This window comes from Protopterus annectens, chromosome 1.part1 (assembly GCF_019279795.1).
Source record: "Protopterus annectens isolate FY-2018-M chromosome 1.part1, PAN1.0, whole genome shotgun sequence".
Taxonomy (NCBI): domain Eukaryota; kingdom Metazoa; phylum Chordata; order Ceratodontiformes; family Protopteridae; genus Protopterus; species Protopterus annectens.
Window position 1 is genome coordinate 549530709 of NC_056726.1, and position 23056 is coordinate 549553764.

The 23056-nt window shown below is 39.6% G+C and overlaps 1 protein-coding gene across 9 annotated transcripts in view; it reads left to right on the forward strand.

The window, feature by feature from the left end:
* The window catches only part of LOC122806326 (protein unc-13 homolog B-like), a 2554726-nt gene that overhangs the window by 2461984 nt on the left and 69686 nt on the right, over positions 1–23056 (forward strand). For 6 of the 9 annotated variants that reach the window (XM_044076650.1, XM_044076675.1, XM_044076685.1 and 3 more), the window contains one exon: positions 12562–12618. The exons of the other annotated variants lie outside the window; for them this stretch is intronic. In XM_044076650.1, the coding sequence (XP_043932585.1) occupies positions 12562–12618 (57 nt within the window). The remainder of the gene's footprint in view (positions 1–12561; positions 12619–23056) is intronic. 9 annotated transcript variants of the gene reach the window in all.

Here is a 23056-nt window from a genome sequence, read left to right on the forward strand (position 1 = left end):
GAACTCAAGCCAAGCTAAATCAAACGAAGCTCTGCACACTTTAGAGGGGAGCTTTTCATTATTTACTTAGCCAGTTGGAAATGATGAGTGTAACTGCCCACTGTCACTCAAGCATGCAGAAACTGCTGCAGGCTGGAAGAACTGTCAGAATCAAGCATTCGCCAATCACCAGCAATGATAAAAGGCAAGACATGAGGTGCTTGGGCTCATAGCAAAATTTACCAATAAAACCACACAGAGCAGTATGCCCTCCAAGCTCCTACCAGCCTTTGCTTGTGGGATTTGCGCAGCTCAGTCAATGGTGTACAGACGTGCAGAATTAAACATAGGTTCTCAATTTAAAAAAAGTCCCACAAAAAAAACTTTACTGCATAAAACCAGTGCACCATGTCACTAATAATTTAGCCACCAAGCCAAAGATTATCTGTTCGAAAACCCTCCTCATTACTGTTGGTAGTTAGCGACACCTTTCACTTCAGTCTAAATATCGTTTTGCTTCGCCATTAGAATTTTGTGTTTAGCTAGTATAACACACCATTTCTTCTTTCATGTATATGCACATACATACATGTTTTTTCCCTAAAGATACACTAAATAAAACATGTTGCAGCACTTAACGCTTCCCAACCATCCATGCCCAGCCTGATCTTTCAGGAGGACCATGCACAGAAGACACCTGCCGCTCACTAGTGTTAGCACCTGGCTCCAGATACCAGGCCAGCACACCTTGCTTCACTGACAGCACTAGTTAATTTCAAACAGAAATCAGGAATTATAATTAAAAATATAAATAAATAAAAAAAGATACAACAGGCTTGACACAACAGACCACTGCCTTCCACAGGGATACTCGGCAAAAAAACACAGACATAACCTAATAAATAATTAATATATTGTTGCTTACCAGGTTATTGGTAGTAGCGGACCCAAAAGCAGGCAAATATACAGAACTTTGACATACAAAACATTTGTCCCTCAGTTTTAGAATGCCAGTAATCGACAGTGCAGTTAAGTGTATGTCTAACTATATAAAAGCAAAAAAAAATAATAGCCGCCAAAACGTATTACTGACTGATCCTTTAACTACTTCAGTTTGTGTTCCCACCTTTGTAGAAACCAACTACCCCAACTTCCGGTAATTAATCCAGACCCAGTTTTATTCGCTCATTCTTCCTATAAAATGTAAAGATGAAGATACCGCTATGTGTCTTCTGTTACATGGATCTCAATTGTGATCAACAACACAACACAACAGTTGGAACACCTGTCGACTCGACTGTGCTGCAAACTTTTATTCAATTTGTAAAAAAAAAAAAAAAAAAAAAAATTACTCAAGACTGAGTCTGTTGGTTTTCCTTATACATAAACAGTTTGCTGTGTATTTTGCAATGACACGGCCACGGCGTCCTCTTTGTTCGGTTGGCACTGGCATCCATTGCAAGCTGTGAGTGGGCTGCAGCCTGAATAACAAGTTAACTTTTTCTTTTTAACAAAACGAACGAACCAAGAACCTAACACAAAAATAAACTAATAAAACTACTTGTACCTGTTGCAGACTCAGTACAACATGAATTAAAATAATAAAATATCGGTCAGCTAATATATTCCGCAGCAAAACTTTAATAAAAAGAGTTAAGCGCTTTCATTCCAAACTCTGTAAAAAGAAGTTCCATACAGAGAGTTTGGAATGAAAGCGCTTAGCTCTTTAAAAAGTTTTGCTGTGGAATTTATTGGCTGACTGATATATTTTATTAACTTTAACTCAAACAGGTAGGTAGACACTACCTAACGACTCTGATGTCATCGCACACGCCCCCTGCGCAATGATGTTGCAGGATATACTGCAACGCACGATGATGTCAACAGCAATAAAAAATAATTAAAAAAAAAAAATTGGGATTTGAAGGGGCCACTCGTGAATTCGTGGCACCCCATTATCTTGCCCATAAAACCGGGAAATACGGACTAATTCAGTATGGTTGAGAGGTATGATGTATGTGTGTGCGCGTGTGTGCGAGCATGTATACATTTTGTGGTATACCATAAAGTCCTTTGGAAAAGACACCAATAACGTGATGAGTTTTCTTATTTTTTCCAGGATTTTCTGTGCACATCTGTGAGAAGTCACCTGTTGAACTGTGGTTATGTAATTTTCATTGTATTTGCTTTATGAAATTACACTTAAATCGCAAATTCAGTTTTTTGAAATGTATATTTCACAAGAAGGTCATGTAAGGTTATTCTGTTTTAAATCAAAGACAAAAATGTTAAAATATGAAATGTTTTATAAAACAAACATATTAACAACTATAACAGTTCTAAATATTTTGTAACCAAAGACAGGAAAGGAGATCATGCATTTTTTTGATCCATAGCTTGATCCAAAGCTGCTTTATTAATTAGTCTTTTGGAGATTCAGGCCTTGGTCTTCTGTACCTGGATTGAGGTAATGCATGCGAAGATGTGCTTCTCCTGTGGAAAAGGAATGTAATGTGTGGTGATGCACTTTCTCTGCTTTCATTTGCCTGCCTGCGGGTTTCACACATTCTACCACAAAACAAACTGCATATCTGTTTATCTGCTAGGTTATGAACACATCTAATGTCATTCTGGAACTTTAATTTTATTCATTTATTAACTGGATAAGTTAATTGATCCTTCCCCAACCCATTTCAAGCATGACCCATGAAAAGAACATGAGCAGCTCAGAGCAGTATGTTTTACCTAGTTAAAGTTGCTTTCTGGTGCCTTTCTATGTATTTTGCAACTGTTTTCCCATTATTTGTTTGCCCCTACCCCCCATTGAAACATTACGCGAAAGTTCTTGAAATTCTAACCACAGAACTTGATCTGGAATATTGGATCCCTGTATAGGAAGTCTGCTTCTTGCAGCTTGAAGTTTTCCCCAACTCTCTGATGCTTTTGCTGCTGTTGTTTTAGAAAGCTGCATCTCTGACTTCTGCCCCTTCTGGTAATCTGACTTCCAAAGTCCCTCTTTCCACTCTTTCATTGCCCTGTACAGATGCAAATTCGTAGGTAGTAAATTTAATCTATAAAACTATCCTTCCTTAGAACTGAAACCTGTAATTTTATGTGGCTAAAGCAAAGTTATTGTGCAGAGACAAGCTTAGAGCAGCTAATTTATGCATTAAACAGCACTACTATCACACCTTAACATAATTTAACCTAGTCTAGTGCTAAACCCCATTGCCCACCCCAGGAGACCTGTCTGTAATCCAGTCTGTGAACTACAGTAGCCCACCCAACTATAGGTCCAGACAATATGGATATATTGTCTGGACCTGTAATCCATATTATAAATTGAATTTCCAAATCTCTCGGTAGCCAGTTTGGTAGATATGGGCATCCTAAGACAATGATGCAAATGTGTCATGTTCACAGACAACCATTTAATCCTTAAAGAAACAAACACAGTATGAGAGAGATGTGCATAGATGATTTCACTGGAGGGAGAAATCTCGCATACAAATAAGGTTAGCAAAAACATGCACGCTACATCCACCACACACACAGATCAACTTTGCTGAGGCACTAAAAAACAATCTTCCCAAACCTCAAAGGCTTCCTAACCGTATAAACAGGAATGCCTTTCCCCAGCAATTTCTAAAGCACTCACCAAAAGCAACACCAAACACCATACATTTGCCTGCACCCTGTGGAGCCCCAAGAGCAAACCCCATAAGGTAAACAGACACATTGCCCAAGATTTTTGTCATAGGGGACTCCATTGTACAATGCACAGATAATCCCACTCACCAGACTGAATAATGAGAATATAACAGTTGTTTATCTGGAGCCAGGATCAGTCAAGATACACTTGCCCTCAAGTTATTACACCACAGGTACAGTTATGATTCTATCATAGTCCATGTGGGTGTTAATGACCTGAGCCGCATCTCCTAGAACTATATGAAGAGAGACATTATTGATCTCCCTGAATGTGTGTCTCATGCAGGTATGTGCATTGCATTGAGCAGCATTTTACCTTCATCAAGAGTGATGCCACGGTATGAACAAAAGGTAATTGACTTCAATAATTGCCTTCATTTCCAGAGGGATTCAATAATTGTTAGCATGGAAGGACATAGTTAACAACCCATGTTGCTTCATAAAGGATGGTCTGCGTTGGCCCCCACCAGGCTTCTGAATATTGGTTAAAACTTTAATCACTCCCTTAGAGTCTGTTTTAGGCAATGCCAAATTGACAAACCTACTGACATTGTAAAAAAAAAAAAAAAAAAAAAAGAAGAATCCTTCAGGTGTTACTGATCAATAATATGAGCCTAAACAAGAAAGTCCCCACCCTGCAAACTCTCCTCACTCTGGAGAATATAGATATCTGTGCTGTTACCAAGACATGATTTAAATCCACAGAATGTACTCCAGCAGTGCAGAGCTTCAGTGTCTTCCTCAGAGTTAGACCATCAGCTGCAGAGACAGGGACAAAAGGTGGAAGGGTCTCAACCTGCATTAGCAACAGCTGTAACTCTAGGTTGGTTAAACAGGAAGATGCCTTGGAGTTTATCCATATGCAAATCACCACAGACAGTCTCATACCATATCCTGGCAAGTTATAGGCCACCCTCTATGTCCTAGGAATCCCATTGCTAGTACCTATACCTTCTGGAGATACTCACCATTAAACCAAATATCTTATTCATGGGAGGCATTAACTATCCCTCTCTAGACTGGAAACATACACTGCCTCAAACTCACAGGCACAATGATTCCTGGACTTCATTAACACACACACACACACACACCCTTGACCAGATATTGTACACACCCACGAGAGGTACATACTGGACCTGGTGCTCACCAATATGGGAGAGCACTGCCCCCCGTGTCATGTCCTCACTTGTGAGGTCAGACCACAAAGCTGTCTCCTTCAAAATAAAAATCAACTTGGTAACCCCAGCAAACTTTGTAACAGAAAGTATTCCAGAGCTAACTACATCCTATTAAACAATAGTTTATCAAACTTCAGTTCCCCTCCTAACTCCGAGTTCACAGCATCCTATGTGGAATTATTCACAGAGACCCTGTCATTCGGTCTCTGGTGCCACCTTCATTAAGCAGAGTGACATAGCGAATCTGCTGACTGACAAATTCAGCTTAGACTTCTCCCCCCACTCCTTCCCTGCCTCTCCCAATAAAATACCTACTACCATGACCTCCCTGTCCAACTATTATCAGGGAGCAAGTCCTGGTGGCACTTGTTAAGGCCAAAAACACAGCCTCATTGGGCTTCAGCAGTATCCCAGGATGCTTCCTAAATAGTTTGAAACATGATCTGTCAGGACCACTTTTGAGTCACTTTTCAACTATAGCCTCTAAACAGGTATTTTACCACTAGAATTGAGGACAGCAATGGTTATCTCACTTCACAAGAATAGACCATCAACTGATGCCAGGCACTATAGACCTATTAGTCTGACTAGTCTTATACGAAAAGCCATGAAATAAATTATCTTGTAAGTGATCAAAAAAGATATAGGCAGCCTTCAGACACTGGAACCAAATGAGTTTGGCTTTGTCAAGGAAAGACCATGTCTACTAAACCTGGTTGACTTAATTGAGAAGGTCAGCAAGGCAATGGATGAATGGAAAATGATGCATACTGGCTAACTGGACCTGGCTAAGATGTTCGATACAATACCCCACTTGTATATATTTGACAGACTAACCAAACTGAGCATAAACCCGTACATAATTCTCTGGATTGCCAACTGGATCACAGACAGGACTCAGGAAGTCAGGATTTGTGAGACCACCTTCACTTAGAGACAGGTTACCAGTGGGGTGCCTCAGGGTTCTGTACTGGGACTGCTCCTATTTGGCATCTACTTGTCAGAGGTAAAGGTTAATGTCAAGAGCATTTGGATGACCAAGTTCACACATGATTGTAAATTGGGAGCTATCATAGATTCCCCCATAACACAAGCATCTTACAACAGGGTCTAACACAGACAAATAACTGGTGCCAGAGACAAGGATTAAAACTCAACCACAAGAAATGCTTTATAGTGCCTTTTGAGAAAACGGTCACACAGGCTAATTACTCCATCAATAAAAACACCCCTACGAGTTGACTTGCTACTCAGGGACCTGGCCTTTGAACAACATTTGGCCAAGATATTGATAAAATTATTTTATGTCGCCCAACTTTTAAGTAAGTTGTTAGTGCCATTTTATTTGCCCCTTATCAGATCCATCATTGAGTATAATGACCCCTTCAGCATATACCTGACCAGACATATGCAACGGCTGGAATACCCGCAAAGGTTCTTTACCAGGAAAATCCTTAGTATAAACACATTGTCCTATAAGGATCACCTTAAACCTCTGTCTCTGTTCTAAGTCTCTTATAGGGTACTGAGAGGCGATCTATGTGTGGCATACAAGGCATCCTTGGATCCAGCTCTGATGGACCATTAGAATATCTGTAAAATGAACAGCATCAGAAACACTAGATCCAAGAACTTAAAGTTTACTTGCGACATAAATAAGGCATGTTGGTGAGACAGATATGTGTCTCAGTGAATCCCCATGCTCTGGAACAGGCTCCCCATCCATGTGAAGCAGAGTCCATCTCTAACCCTATTTAAATGTAACCTTGACCAATGGATGGCAAATCACAAATTCAACCTAGCTCTGGCCCCCATGTCTCTGATAGACAGAGGCAGACAATATATATGCCCAGATTAATAACCCTCCCCCCACATAACCTTTAGAAACTTCCTGACTAGTGAAACCCCCTCCTATTAAATGCCCATGATACATAGGGACACCATGAAAAACTTCTCCAAAGCAAACTTTGGGCTTCTAAAAAACAGAGGTGACCAACTTCACGACACCCATGCAAATGGAAAATAGGTGCATGACTGCTGAAGCATACACCAGTGCACTGTATGAACACATCCACAAGTGCATGGAATGGGCCATGCCAAACAGAACCAAGATGCTCTCCTTCAAAAAAAGGCAGCCAATCTGGTGGTCCCCTACCATAAACAAACTCTACAACAGAAGGAAGAAACTGATGCAGAGAAAGGTGAAGTCCCAAGACTGGAAAAACTCCCTTGTTAACCTCAGCAAAAAAACTCAGATCCCTCATCAAATCCTCTAACGCTAGCTACAAAAACAAATTTGCAGCTGATACTAAAGACAGCCACAAGGCATTTTATAGTTATGTCAAGAACCTACATGGCAATACTCAGATCTGCCCTGAGCTACAGCACAATGGCAACACATATACTGAGCCAACTGATATTGCCAATATATTTGACAATAGGTTCAGTGCGAACTTTACCCCCCTAATGGGCCTATCACAATACCAGTGGAATGCCAAGTTCCTAATATCACTGATAAACAGGTTAAAACCGCACTGTCCAAAGCCAAGAATACAGCTTCCATGGGACCTGACAATATCCCTGGCTGTGTTCTACATGAATTACAAAGTGAACTAGCACCACACCTGACTACCCTTTTCAATCACAGCCTCACTTAAGGCTTTGTTCCTACTGAATGGCACACCGCTATGGCCATCCCACTCCACAAAGGGGGAGCAACTACGGCCCCATTAGCCTGACTAGTCTGATATGCAAGGCTATGGAGTGCATCATCATGGACCATATAAATAGGGACATAGGGAATCTCCAAACTCTGGATCCCATGCAGTTTGGATTTGTGAAAGGTAGATCATGTCTGCTCAACCTGATAGACTTCAAGTCTGTCACCAGAGCTGTGGATGAAGGCAAGGTAGTTCACACAGCCTATCTCGATCTTGCCAAGGCCTTCGACACCATCCCTCACTCAGGAATTATAAATAGACTCACTAAACTGGGCATTAACCCCTATGTCACAGGGTAGGTTGCAAACTGGCTCACTGATAGAACCCACACTGTGAAAGTAGCAGATTCTAGATCTGATTACTGACCAGTTACAAGTGGAGTCCCACAAGGATCAGTCCTGGGTCCTCTCCTGTTTGGCATCTACTTCTCTGAAGTTAAAGCCAATATAAAGGGACTTTGGCTGACCAAGTTATCAGATGATTGCAAACTGGGAGCCATTATTGACTCTCCAACTGATGTAGACATTCTTCAAAAAGACGTCACTGTGACCAGTGACTGGTGCCAGAACCATGGCCTTAAGCTCAATGCCAAAAAATGCATTGTCATTCCCTTTGCGAAAAACTCAGTGCCCATGAACTACCACATTGACGCTAGTCCACTAAACCCCAAAGGTGTGATAAGAGATATGGGGACACAGGTTGACAGCAGCCTCTCCTTTGACAACCACATTGCCACTGTGATCAGAAAGTCATTCTGTGTGGCACATCTCATTACAAAGGGTATTTCATCTGTGAAGAAAGAGGTCATAGTCCTTCTCTACGCATCTCTCATCAGACCTGTTATAGAATACAATACCCCATTTGGCATGTACCTCACTAGACACCTACAACAACTGGAAAGACCACAAAAATACCTCACTAAGAGGATCCTGGGCCTTAAACACATGCCCTATATGGACAGACTCAGAAAGCTCCAGCTATACTCTGTCTCATATCACCTACTTAGAGGCGATCTCTGCTTGACCTACAAAGCCATGTCTGACCCAGAGCTGTTAGATATGCTACAGCTGAAGAAATCCCAATCCCTCTGTGCCACATGCTCCAGGACCTCAGCCTCATTACCACAATAAACAGAACATGCTGGAGAGACGACGGTTTCCTAACCCAGAGATTACCCATGCTCTGGAACAGACTTCCCATTCACATCAAGCAGAGCACCTCACTAGCCTTTTCAAGAGAAATCTTGACGGGTGGATGGGCAATAGAAAATTCACCCCGGGATCACTTCAGTGGCCTTGCTTGATAGGGGTGCTGGGAACTAATGTCGGGCAGCAAGATGCCAGGGAATCTTTTTTGGCTAATCTTACGTAGGCTCCAGGGCTGATAGCCTAGTACACACCTATGAACCTGTAAAAAGGTCCAGGTTCAGAAACAGCTTCTTCCCTCAGGCGATGAGACTTTTGAACTCTGGCAGTAATTTCAGGGAAGCCGGACACTGACAAGATATGGGACAGCCAACTCTTTTAGTGCAAATAAATGAGAGACAGTCTGATTCTAAACATAAACAATACATAGATGGGAATGAATGCGCAATATTATACTAATTAGATCCTCTTATTCATGTGAGAATCAAGCAGAGCAATAAGAACTTGTACAATAAGAAATCATTCAACTGCTGAAAGTTATAGATAAGGTACACTGTGATAATATGTAGTAGAATAACTTGTCTAATGTGAAATGATGAATATATGTCTGTTGTATGTATATGTCTTCTCAATTCCAGATGATGCATGCAATTTTGATTAGATTGCACTTGTGTAGGTTAAATGACAGTAAAGTTTACTTTGACTCAATTCACTCAATAATGTATTTTCAAGATATGATGCATAAATATTAAAAACCTTTTGTATTAAATTTTTTACATTTAGTCAGCATAGCATTTCTAACTTTCATAGTTTCATGACTGTCTTGGCAGTTGGTGCACAGGGTTAAGGCTGTAGGCTGGTTCTAGTGATACAAGGTTTGACCCCTGTAGCCCTCATTTGTCTAGTGTATGACCTTGAGCAACTCACTTAACCAGACATTGCTCCCAGGACAGACATGACAAGAGATTGCCCAGTGGACCTGCCTGATTAAGAAATGTATTATTATTATCATTGTTATGGTTTACTATCATTTCACTGAACAGTACTTGACTGAAAATGAAATGCTTAAAAGAATTTGACTGAAACCTAATTGACTGAAAGCCCATTTACTGAAAACCCACTTGACTGAAGCACATTTCACTGAATCACAAATCATTGAAAATATTGAATGTAAGAAAATACAACATAAAAGTGTTTTTTGCAGGGGAGCAAGCATCCCTGCACCCCCCCCCCCAACCACCCTTAATTATATATACTCCATGGCCACACAACCACTTCAAAAAAGAAAAACACATTATGTTTAATATTTTCATTGATTTGTGGTTCAGCAAAATGGGTTTTCAGTCAATTGCTATTCAGTGAGATGGGCTTTTAGTCAATTAGTCATCAGTCAGATGGGCTTTCAGTCAGTCAGTCTTCAGTCAAATTCTTTCAAACATTTGATTTTCAGTCAAGTACTGTTCAATTAAATGGTAGTAAAGCACAGTTTTTAGTAGTAATAAAAAGATAACCTACGAATTGCTCTTTATTATCAGTGTACTGTTAGCCATCGCTAAAGCAGAAACAAATTATTGTTTTAAGTAAACTGCAGGGTTAAATACTTAAAATCCACAATGTTACATGTATTAATAAATAGCAACACCTACATGTTATGCATATAGTACTATGCCATCAGATGCCAAGTACTATAAATAAAATCAAATCCAGTGTTCTAAATGGTTATACGTGACACACTAACAGTACACTAGCATCTGTAAAGCAAACACATTTATTTATTTACTTATTTATGCATGTATATGTTTAAGTGAGGTAGAACACTGATACTCATTGACCAGTTTCATGGAGACATAAAATATAACAACCCAACAGACATACAATTACCTGCTGCATAGATATCAGATCAAATAAAAAATGAACTATCCCAACACTTCCATTTTGTGATTCCACTATGTGAACCAGTTCATATTAAATCATGTTAGTATGGTATGCAGATGTTGTTCAATGTCTAATATTTGCAAACATTGTTGCTGAAAAAATAGGTGGTGGGTAGATTAGTAATGGGCAATTTTGGAGATTAGTTAGGTAAAATCAGAAAAATATTAGGAAAAACAGGATTAAAAATTAGTAAGGTAAGCTTAGCGAGTTATTAGAACACTACAAAAGAAGCAAGGTTATCTGATGCCATGTACAGTTCTCTAAAGTGGTGACCACCCACAACTCAAAATTGAGGAGTTAAAAAAAAAAAAGCACACACAAAAAAGTATTTTCTAAGATGAAAAAAGCAAACACTACTTTTCTCTATATTAAGCTTCTTGAAGCTTCTTGCTATAGTTAAATTACCACAGACTGAGTGCTTTGGTACTTCAGCCATGAATGCAAATGCAGCAATGCAGCTTTGGTGTTCATTTATGAAGCCAAGGTGCAACAATCTTCTTGCAGTGTGGTATGTCCACACCACTGGCAACCCCTAGCAATGTGTACCCTTTATCCTTCCTTAGTAACAGCTCTAATAAAAGGGAGTATTGTGTAGGGGGAACATTTAAAAGGATTAAAGGAGTTTGTGAAAACTCTGGAAAACAGGAGGAATAAAAATGGAAAATTGAACAGAAACTGAGAGATTCTGTGGGAGTAATATTGTTTGTTGATGAGGTGTGTGCTGATGCTGAGGACATATGTAGTACATGTATGCTGTATAATTTGAGTTCAGCATTTTAAATTGTCAATATTTTGACAGTTCAAGATTGTGCATTCAATATTATGACCTTCATTTTACCACTATTCATTAAGTTGTAGGGCACTAGTTGCACCCGGAGAAACGCACACACATACATATGTGTGTATGGGGGAGTCAGTGGGTGGTTGCATGCTTGTGTAAACTAGTTAGCAAAATTGCTCCAAGTCACTGTGTATACCATTTTGGATCTCCGCTGAAAACAGATCATGCCAAGTGTGACTAACCCAGAAAAGAAAAATAAGTAAAAAAAAGGCACATTTATTCTTAAGATTTTGTTTTGATGTTCACCTCTTCATAGTTTAATTAAACAATACACTGAGAACATGAGATGTATTTTTGTCTTCCCTCTTGAGGAAGTATTTTATTTAGAATGCTGCCAGAGTTGCCTGGAAACGCTTTTTGTTGTTGTTGTATCTTTCGGCTTTTCCCAGTTAGGGGTCGCCACAGCGCTGACTGAGGTAAATACCTTTATCTGTTAGGAATGTCTTGAGTCAAAATGATTTTAGTTAGTTCATCCACACGGTACATTTTTGATGTTTTCCAGAGCCTACATCTGTAAAATGGTTATTTTCTTAGAAGCATATTTAGACTTGGATAATACTAAAGGTCAATGTTTTTGTTTGGCCAAGGTAAGTACTGCTGAGCGTCTGTCTGGCATACCAAGGCTTAAAAGGCAAACCTGTTTTGTATATAAAGAAATCAGAAGTTCAAGAATTGAAATCTGCTTGTCTGAAAAAAGTGTGTGTGTGTTCATCAAGCTGGTACTAAGAAGCCATTTTATTTTGCTGGGAAAAGCTAAAACTTTGAAATATGCAGTACCATAGCAAAGAAGAGTGCTGAATGCAGCTGTGTAGGTTAGCTACTGCTAACGCTGCATTTGTAATGACTACTGCATGATCCAGTGTTTCTTCACCCAGGTTCTGCCTTGTAATAAGTTGTTTTATCACCTGTTTAAATGTCTTTCTCATTTCTTGTTTGTCTTTTCTTTGCTCTATACAGGTTGTGTCGTGTCATGTTTGTTTCTTTTGTTAATTTATTCCTTTCTTCCTTTTTGTCCTGCTTGCACACCGGCTTTTGGTTTCATGTTTCAGTGCATGATGGGAAGGGGATTAGGTTTACTGCTAATGAGGACATTCTTCCCGATAAGGGTATGTTTTAAGGCACATATGTTTTTGACAACATAATTAACTGTTGTGTTGATGTGTAATGAACGTTGACATTTCTTACCTCTTCCATAACCATGTTACAATCTTGTCCAGAAAACTGCATCTATTTCATCAGCTACAGATAAAAACTTAAATTACATGTCATTATTTGCATTGCTTTGTAGTGGCATGTAGCCAATCAACAAAAAGATATACATCCAAAATGTACCTGCAGCAACCCATGTGTGCTCTAGAATAAGAAGTGTACCTTCTTAGTTAACTGTCATAGTGTGAATATGCATTTCCTGAAATGTAACTACCATTTATGAAGAAAGATGCAAGCATTAAAAATTATTTTAAAATATAAAGGATGCATGCATTAATTATTTTAAGTTAATAATTTAATCAGTACCTTTCTCAATGGAAGACCAAGGTTGTAGGATGTTTTTAGAATAAAGTTATGGGGGTGATTTTATTGCACATTTAAAATAACTGATTCACTTAACTGCTGTTATGGCATACTGTCAATTATATTTACAGAAGCATTTCTAACATAAATAAAATATCTAAATGGTATTGTGGTGACCAAATAAAATTAGGTTAGCAGTAGTGATAACCTTTAATTGGGGTACACCTCACTGCAACTGGACATCTCTCCTTTCACTGGTATGAAGTGTTTTCTCAGTCTTTTTTGATGCTGAACTTTGTTTGCCTAAGAATATTTTGAGAGTCTTGTCTGCTTTATGGGGGCTGTGGGATTGTCTGAATGTATTGCATTTTATGTGATACACCTGCTTTGCTGGAATATTTTGTTTTCTTATTAAACACAGCAAAGTTTGAAGCTGTGAAATGTTTTCTCTGAACTGTACTGTTTTCATCTTTGATGCCTTTGATGCAGTATCATGGAAAAGGTCATTGTTCATGTGTACAGTCTCCGTCCACATGTGTGGGCCTCTGTCTCAGCAGTGTGTTTGATTAATGGTCAGTCATTCTAGTATATCACTGTCATATTGTATGAAGAATAACACCCATAAATGGAAGGGAGACACACCACTTCTCTTATCTCTTCCACCACAACCCAGTACAAATTCTGAAACATAAGTCACTGAAGTAGAGATTCCATGCCTGTTTTTGCTACATCTCAGGAAATTCCACATTTTCAGTTATATTCAGAAAGATATTAAGAAGTATGATTCTACTTTCTTTGTATTGCCCTGTTGTTTTCATTTATATTCAGCAAGATACTTCACAACTGTGACTTTATCTTCCCTGTATGACCCATGTGAGAAGAAAACTGCAATGCAAGAAAATGCACAAAAAATTCTGTTACAACACTAATGTTAAATTATTTTGGACATGTGTTGTATGCATCTGGGCCATTTTATCATCCATCCAAGGGACCAGCAGCTCCTCCAGTGTCAGTATCAATGAAGCATTGACAGCTGTGGAGCAGTCAGTACCAGTGAAGCCATCAGCAGCTGTGGAACTGTGTCAGTACCAGTGAAGCCATCAGCAGCTGTGGAACTGTCAGTACCAGTGAAACCACCAGCAGCTGTGGAACTGTCAGTACTAGTGAAACCATCAACAGCTGTGGAACTGTCAGTACCAGTGAAACCATCAACAGCTGTGGAACAGTCCGTACCAGTGAAGCCATCAGCAGCTTTGGGGCTGTCAGTACCAGTGAAGCCATCAGCAGCTGTGGAGCTGTCAATACCAGTGAAGCCATCAGCAGCTGTGGAGCTGTCAGTACTGGTGAAGACATCAACAGCTGTGGACCTATCGGTACCAGTGGAACTGTCAGTACCAGTGAAGCTATCGGCAGCTGTGGAGCTGTCAGTACCAGTGAAGCCATCAACAGCTGTGGACCTATCGGTACCAGTGAAGCTATCAGCAGCTGTGGAGCTGTCAGTACCAGTGAAGTCATCAACAGCTGTGGAGCTGTCAGTACCAGTGAAGCCATCAACAGCTGTGGAGCTGTCAGTACCAGTGAAGCCATCAACAGCCATAGAACTGTCAGTATCAGTGAAGCCATCAACAGCTGTGGAACTGTCCATAATGGTGAAGCCATCAACAGCTGTGAAACTGTCAGTACCAGTGACGCCATTAACAGCTGTTGAACTGTCAGTACCAGTGAAACCATCAACAGCTGTGGAATTGTCCATACTGGTGAAGACATCAACAGCTGTGGAACTGTCCATACTGGTGAAGACATCAGCAGCTGTGGAACTGTCCATACTGGTGAAGACACCAGCAGCTGTGGAACTGAAGAAACCTGCATTTTTGCAGGAGTCGTTGTATGAACTCAGTGAGTAGGGTGGCCTGATTTGGTTTTAGGAAATCTGTCTTCCCTTGAACTTTTCATCTTATTAAAATTTTCCCTCCATGACTGATTCTAAAGTTTACTATGGTTGTCTGTAACCCTTGAATTATGATTCAGAGAAAGAAGATTTGAGAAATGTAAAGTTCTATATTTGTTTCTTCCCTTGCGTTTCTGTTTAGCACTCCCCCAAGTGGGAGTTCATATCATTATTCCAGGTTTGAATGCCTTCTGATGAGAGTGACGAGATATCTGAATTCCATTCCTGGACTGTGTTGGAGATAAAAGAGAGAAACAGCTTTTGTAATACCTCATACTCCTGGAACATTCCCCAAGTCATAACACATTTCATGAGAAATGTCTTGAAAGAACTATGGTTGTCAATAAACAGGTTGCAGCAGGTTCTGTACTTTGCTGTTTATACATATGTACAATATTTTAATGTTTTTGAAGGCATCAGATTGTTATAAACCAATTCACCTTTAATGCAAGTTATTGATAATTGGTAAAAAAAAAAAAAAAAACTCCCCATAGTACCTCATTAGTTGCCACTAAAATGAATCTGAAAACTCCAGTCTCTGGAATATAACTGGATTAGCATCATATATGTTAGGACCTGCATTTGCAAGAACCTCTATACATAAACTGGTTAGGTCTACTGCTTTTTTCCTTTTCTCTTCATGTGGACCTGAAGCAAGGAATCCTGATGTTCCAGTCAAGAGTGAGGTTGCCTTTGTTCTAAATAGGTGAGCTGACATAAAATGTAAAGTAGTTCAGTAAAGCCAACTGTAGCCTGGTGATGCTTTATTGTTGCTTGGTGACTTTTCAGAGTAACCACAGTACAGCTTTATAAAAAAAATAAGCCTGCATCACTGGCACAAGTCTTTTAGTGCTGTTCTTCCATCAGATCTGCCTTACAAGCTACCCAAATATACAGCTTCCACATTCATGCTAATTAACTGCGCTTCCTATGTAGGAATGGGACTACTTCAGAACATCGAATTGTCATAACATTGAAACTCAAAACACTAAGACCACAACATCGAAAACCCAAAACAACGAAAACTCAGAACACTGAAAGTGTGTGTCATAACATAGAAAACTACAACACACATATAAATACAATCCCCTCCACCTATAACAACACCAAACTAAGAAACAAACTTTTTATTACGTTTCTGCCCTCACACCCTAAGTAAATTAAATATACCGAGTCCTAAATTGCACTACAGTGGAAAAAAGTTAGTTTCCTAACCCCGATGTAACAAGATCACCATACAGAATGTAAACATATGAATGTGTTGCTTTCACGGAAGTTAACTTGGTGTCCTGAGAAGTGCTGGTTGAAGTGAGTAGGGGAAAAAGTGTTTATTTTGCCAATCTGTACGTGTTTTTAGGCCATACAGGTAAGTGATTTAGACATTATGTTTAAATTCTGTGTGGTGATCGTGATACAGTGAGGTTAGTAAATTAACTTTTCTTGCAGTTGGTATAGTTAATTTATGGGGGGGGGGTGCAGGCGGGCTTGCCCCCTGCAGAAACATAGTAAAAAGTGTTTTTGTTAGTTTGGTGGTGTTATAGGGGGAGGAGTTGTTATTTACATGTACGTTGTAGTTTTCAATCTTAGGTTCATAGGTTCATAGGTTCATACTAGGCTATCTGCCCGAGAGCATTTACAAGCCTAGCCCATCGTTTTGTGGCTTACGCCACCCCTTTAGTATGGGGAACTATACCCATTATTTTGCTGTGCCTCTGTCGAGCAGTGACACTGAGGTAATCCCTGGGGTATATCTGTGATCTCCCATCCATTGGTCAAGATTTCTCTTGAACAAGGCCAGCGAGGTGCTCTGCCTCACATGTACCGGGATTTTGTTCCACAGCATAGGGAGTCTTATGATACGAAATTTCAGTGCTCTGAGTTTTCATTGTTTTGGGTTTTCAGTGTTTTGAATTTTTGATGTTATGGTTTCAGTGTTTTGAGTTTCAGTGTTATAACAATTCAAGGTTTTCAAGTAGACCCATAGGAATATATCCTATATATTTTGCTATAAAAGTCAGAGAGCATTTATTTTAGATACAGAGTATCATCAGGGCATATCATAGAGGAATGATGGATATTAGATGCCTTAAGTTTCAGTGACACTCTACAATTTGTGGGAGCTCCCCCTCCATTTCTGTTAAGTGGTCAACTGCTAGCAGACCTGTTGTCCAGAGATGCTCTTCCAAACAAAGCTGTTGAAAGGTGGGCCCTGCAGGAGATGGAATTAAGGTTCTCCTTTTGCTGTTTCCAATCCTGAGAGAAAATGGAAGGGTTGAGTCAGATGTATCTTAGATGTTAGTATTTTTCGTCATGCATGTAAAATATGTTAAGCAGAGAAGCCCACTTTGTCTCCATTCTTTGTTGCTGCTGGTTATACTTGATAGGTATAATGGATATGTACTAGTACAACATGGTCCTACAGGCACATAGGAGATTCCTGCCATTCTGCCTTAGGCACTAACACTTCTAGAACAGGGGAACTTTCCTTCAGCCTATCATCAGCACACAAGTGTGCAGCAAGTGCCTTGCAGGAAACATACCTCCCTGTGCTTCCATACCTGACAGATGGGCCATTGATGAACTTCTCTTAAATCTCCATTGTCTCAGATTCCTTGTATGTCCTGCCCTGACTGTATTCATAGGGTAGCTACGTAAGCAGGGAGAAGGCATTTTTTAAAACTCTTTCTTTCATAATACTTGCGCTGAATTCTCCCTAGGGGGATCTCTTTAATGGTTCATGCTAAGTTTCTAGTCTCTTTGCCAAGCTGAGTCCCTCAGAACTATAGAGTTTAGAATTGTATGTTGTTCCATATGCCGGGGATTTTGGCAGCACATATTTTTCAAATTTCATGTAACCACCTTCATTTTAGTGTGCTATAATGGTCTGTCTTGCCACTTGGGTACAGTGTTATCACAGATTGGTGATCTCCTCCTGGTGTGAAACCCTGTTAGCAGTTATCTGGGAGTTTGTTGGATTGCCTTCTGATGTCAAAACACTGTTGGGAGTTACTTGGACGTGAGTTTCCTATGACTGTTTCCATGATTAGGCCAGAGTAATTATATTAGACATTTCACTGGATGTCCGAGTAGCTCACATGAAAGAGTTTATATCCCAGAACAGTTGCTGCCTTTGCATGTTATATCTTTGCAGATCAGAGCAGTCTTTTTTACTTTATTGGCTTTAGAAGCCTGCAAGCATTCAGTATTCCACATTGTTAAATGGTTTAATTAGGTAGCCTATTGTGTGTTAACTGAGTGAGCAGGATGGTGCAAAGTCCTTCTGCCTGTAAAGGGAAATATTTCATGCCTGACTCTGCAAGCTAGAATGTCACATGTCTCCTAGTGGTTTGTATCCCATGGAGAATTCCTGCTAGTCAGCTGTGTTGGGATGATGAGATTGATTTGCTACATCAGAATCCATCCAGCAGATGCAAAGATCATTTATCTGCAAGGATTCATGAGTATTTCAGTAACTGGTAGAATGCATTTCTAGCCTTGTTCTGCTGTATCTTACAAAAAATAGGAATGTGAGAAGTGGAAGCTGTTTTATTTTCTTGTACACAGAGATTTTCTTTTCATGTATTTCTCCTTTGCTACCTGTAAGAGATTTCCTTTGTCCTGAAGTCCCTTGCATTAAAGGCTCATTTACAAATTCCCATTTTCTTGTCTTTCCTGTCAGAATACATCTGCCCACATAGACATTGCCCATTCTCAAGGCCACCAATAAGGAATGTAAAAGTCTCTAATGATGATTTGAGGTCTTAAGTTTGTGATTTGGAACACCATGTGGAGAATTTCTCCTTTTAAGACCAGTTCATGGGCCTGCAGCTAACAATCTAGTGATGCACGTACAAGTCCATTTATTCCGTAATGTTCCAGGTGCTACTCCAAAGAACTAGACCTGCACCATTGGTAGGTTGGGAAAAAGTGACTCAAAGTGGTGCAGTCAGCAGCATTGCATGCACTGTTGTGCACACCATGTTTTTTTTTTTGTACAGTCTTGCTGGGTGGAGCTACTAATGTCACAACCATCATCACACATAGAGTGAGCTCCAGCCCCATCCCCCCTTCAATGCTGAAGTATAATTCAGTCTGAAGAATGATTACAGCATTGACACCATCACCAGGGAAGTGTCAGTCATCAGCAGAAAACCCTCCACCTGGAGTGGATGACCAGCAAGAAGTCAATCCCCAGTGCCTGAGCCATTAACTGAACTCAGGTCATTTGGGGTAGTCAGGGCTACATCCCTCTGTGCCACAAAGCCAGGTCTGCCTTTCCTCTTTTGAACTTTGACGAGGCATCTCTACTTTAGTCCCCCACCCCCCCAACCTTTTGATCAGAGCCTCCATTATTTTACCATAATGGTTCATGCTTTAACAGCATTTGTCTTTCAAGATTTGGTCAATGATAAACATTTTGATATTCAATATTCTTGGCAGGCTCCATGCCTCTGGAATTTCCTTCCACTATGGCTTCAGTAGTCTACATTGTTGTATTTGTGAGGGTTACTCATTAAAGGATTGCTCATTGATGACATGGCGGTATATAGCCCTGGATGGCCAATTGGATGATGATTATTGATGACACGCTAGTGTATGCCTTCAGAAGTCATAACTGGAGAATTTTCATTGAAGACACAATCATTGATGCATACACCTGAATGACTGAATCACAGTGAGTTCTGCAGACAGCCCATTAGGTAGTACCACAGTCAGGTGTGTTGTTAATGACATAGTGGAGCATGCCCATGAGTGACACCATGGGGAGAATTCAGTTATGTGATGTGGCGTTTCAGTGACATAGTGCTGGGTATGTTTGAATAACAAGAGTGTTAAATTTGCATGCAAGTTCATCAAGGAGTATCATAATGAGGAACCCTCACTGATGACATAGTGAGGAGTGTTCACTAATGAGGAGCCCTCACTGATGACATAGTGAGGAGTGGTCTCTGACCTCATATTAGTGAGCACCCATGTGTGATCATTACGGAGTATCACACTGGAAAGAATTCATTGATGACTTACTCATATATGTGCAGGGGTGATGTAGGGTGAATCGAGGATGGATTAAAGAGTACTTAAGATATGATGTAGTCCACACACTTAGTAATGCGAGTTTTCAGTTTTCATGATGCTTATTTGTGAGATTCTGTATAACAGGCCAGTTTGTCATCTTGTTGAATGAGATTGTTGTAGAGAGAGAAATCCCCCCTTACCTTGAGATATAGCAATATATTCATTTAGGGAGCATAGAATGCAAACTGGCATCAAAAAATTGGGAAGCTCTGATCTTTGGAAAAATATGATTTTAGTTAATGCTTGAATTCCACTTCAAAAATGTTTTTTCTTGAAATGAAATTCACACACTACTTTAAGCAGTGAGTGACCTAGAGTTCCCCACTCCATGGATGACAAAATAAGTAGCAGTTACTAATGAAGCATTAAGAATTAAGTGCATTTCCAAAGGTATAGATGAGCATGAGTAAAGTAAAAGCAGCATATTTCTGCATAAACTTGTGTGAAAGGCAGGTGGTTAAAGGACTGCAACAGTGGTTGTCAGAGAAGGTGACTAAAACTATAACAGTGAAACATCTGCTGTTCGGAATTTGCATGGAGATGTAGAGAAGAATAAAGATGTGTATCAGGTAGATATTGTCATTCCTTGATAGGGAAAATGGAACACTTCAGTAAGGATAATGCTGAAATAATCCAGGAGTTTACAGAGGCATGGCAGAGCAGTTATAATTATGTAACTGAAGACATGAAGACTATGGGGTATTGAAGATGACAATCTGGTTGTGTGTCCTAAAAAGCGGTTTAAATCTGCAGGTGGAGATGTAAAAAGTCCTTAACAAAATTTTCCTGACTTGGTCAATGACCTATCAAAACAGTATCAAACAACTTATGCCCTTTTGTGATCCCATTTGTGTTTGATGGATGTATATCTACTTTTGTTGAAAAGCATGGTTTAATTTATATTAATATTATATTTAACCTAGTTGCCTGCTTTCTTCACAATTAATGTATGATCTATAAACAGAAGTTTGATAAAAAGCATTTTGCAAAGCAAGTGGCAGTATGTTGTCTATTTATTTTCATTTGACCACCCAGCAACTTTTTTTAATCATTATCTCATCTTTAACCCCCTTCACAAATAACTTATTATAGAGAACTTGATAAATGTTGCCTGTACAATGAACAGAACTGTCATGCTTCTTTGCATGGAGCTTGCTGAATGAACAAAGAAAGGCATGCTATCTAGAAATATACTGTAATATTGTTAGATTATATTAATTGTTCAGAGGAAAAGGTCTACTGTCTGCCTTATTGACAGTCTGTTAAAATTCTTAGGATGGTGTATTTTGTTAAATAGCTAGACATTAGAGGGATGTGTTATCATTCTGACATTTGCCATGAATATCAAATTACTTTACGGTGTCCGTTTAGGAGCATTAAATCAACATGAACTAAACCCACTCCTATAATATGTATGTGCTTAAATGGAAAGCTCAAGTAGAAATGGCGTACACTTCTCTGACAAGATTTGTGACCACCAACTATCTGTTCCGTGGTTTATGGTGTTTTTATATGAGTATGACTCTCCAGCTTACAGTATCTTTCATTTCATGACCATATGTCATAAATTGCATACTACATCCCTTAACTTGGGGAGTAGGGGAAATGATGTTCAAAGGCCTATGAAAATTTGTTGCCCCCCCTCAAGTCTAAGCTATACTGTTTATGTAGGTTAGTGCAAGCATTCAATAAAGACAGGTGGCCTAGATTTTTAATTATTATCCTTCTTTTTCAATGTGCTTGACAAATGCAGTCATTAAATAGTACAGATTTCAGACAGTCTTTGTGTGTAAAGGGAAAGCTATTCATCATCCAGCTATACAGTGCTTGCAGTATGGTCTCAACATGTTTCTAAGGCTAATTAAAGACTTTAGTAAGGACGTCTTTTTTCAGGGGGAGGGGTATGTGAGAGGACTAGGTCAGCTGTCCAGGAAACAGTCAAATCATTTGTGTCATATGAATTTATTTGTTAAGCAAAATAAATGAGCTCGGCAACATGCACTTATTTCAGCAATGAACTAGTCTACAAGGACAGTGATCAATGCAATCAGCAGACAGTTTAAAGCAGCTTGTCAACCACTGTGATTTTAACAGGGAAATATAGTACTCAGAGAAGTCCTATGCAGACCGAAAGAGAAGGTACAAACTTTACAGACAATGACCAAAAGTGGCACTTGAACCATGGAAACACCCGAGATGTTAAGCAGAAATCGCAACCACCAAGCCACTGTGCATCTCTTTTAGTGCTACTAAAATGTTTAGGCATGTGAGGATGTAGCGTATTAATGAGGGCAGGCATCATGATATCAGTCAACATTTTACATGGTGCTGAATGTATTGTTTTCCTATCCTTCATTTTAATACAGAAAGCAATTAGTAAGAGTGTAGGATCGATCATTGGAGAAGACGTGTTATGCCAAAGGACAGAACTGTGTTTCACTGGCAGGAATATTTACTTGGCAGTACAGGAGGAAAAATCCCATACTCTAGTATGAGACCTAAGGCATTAGTAGAACATAGTTGTCAAAATGTGTTTTTAGCTCGATACATGACATTGGACTCAGAACTATTTTTCACAATTCTAAATTTTGGGTACTAGTTCCATGTACCTTTTTGGATGTACTTGCGAGGATAAAGCATTTATTAATGGCTCATTAGCTGGGGGTTAAGATTGTAGAACCCTGAAGACAACTGAGATGCATAAATTAGCACTTCTGCTTAGTATTTAAAGCTAACTCTGATGAATCTTCCAAAACGTGTTACAACACATGGCAAATGTGGGGATGTATATGTAAATCCCATCCTTTCTCCTCTTTGTAGCAGCATTATGAGGCTGAAGGCACACACCTGCATGGGTACCCCTGTTAGGATGGAATTTCTACAGAATATGCTGCTGCTTATTGGCCACAGCAGATTTGGGAATTATATAAATGTCCCTTCCCTATACAAGTCACTTTAAAAAGAAATGTGATTACAAGTAATCCTATCACTTCTTGTTAGGAGAATTT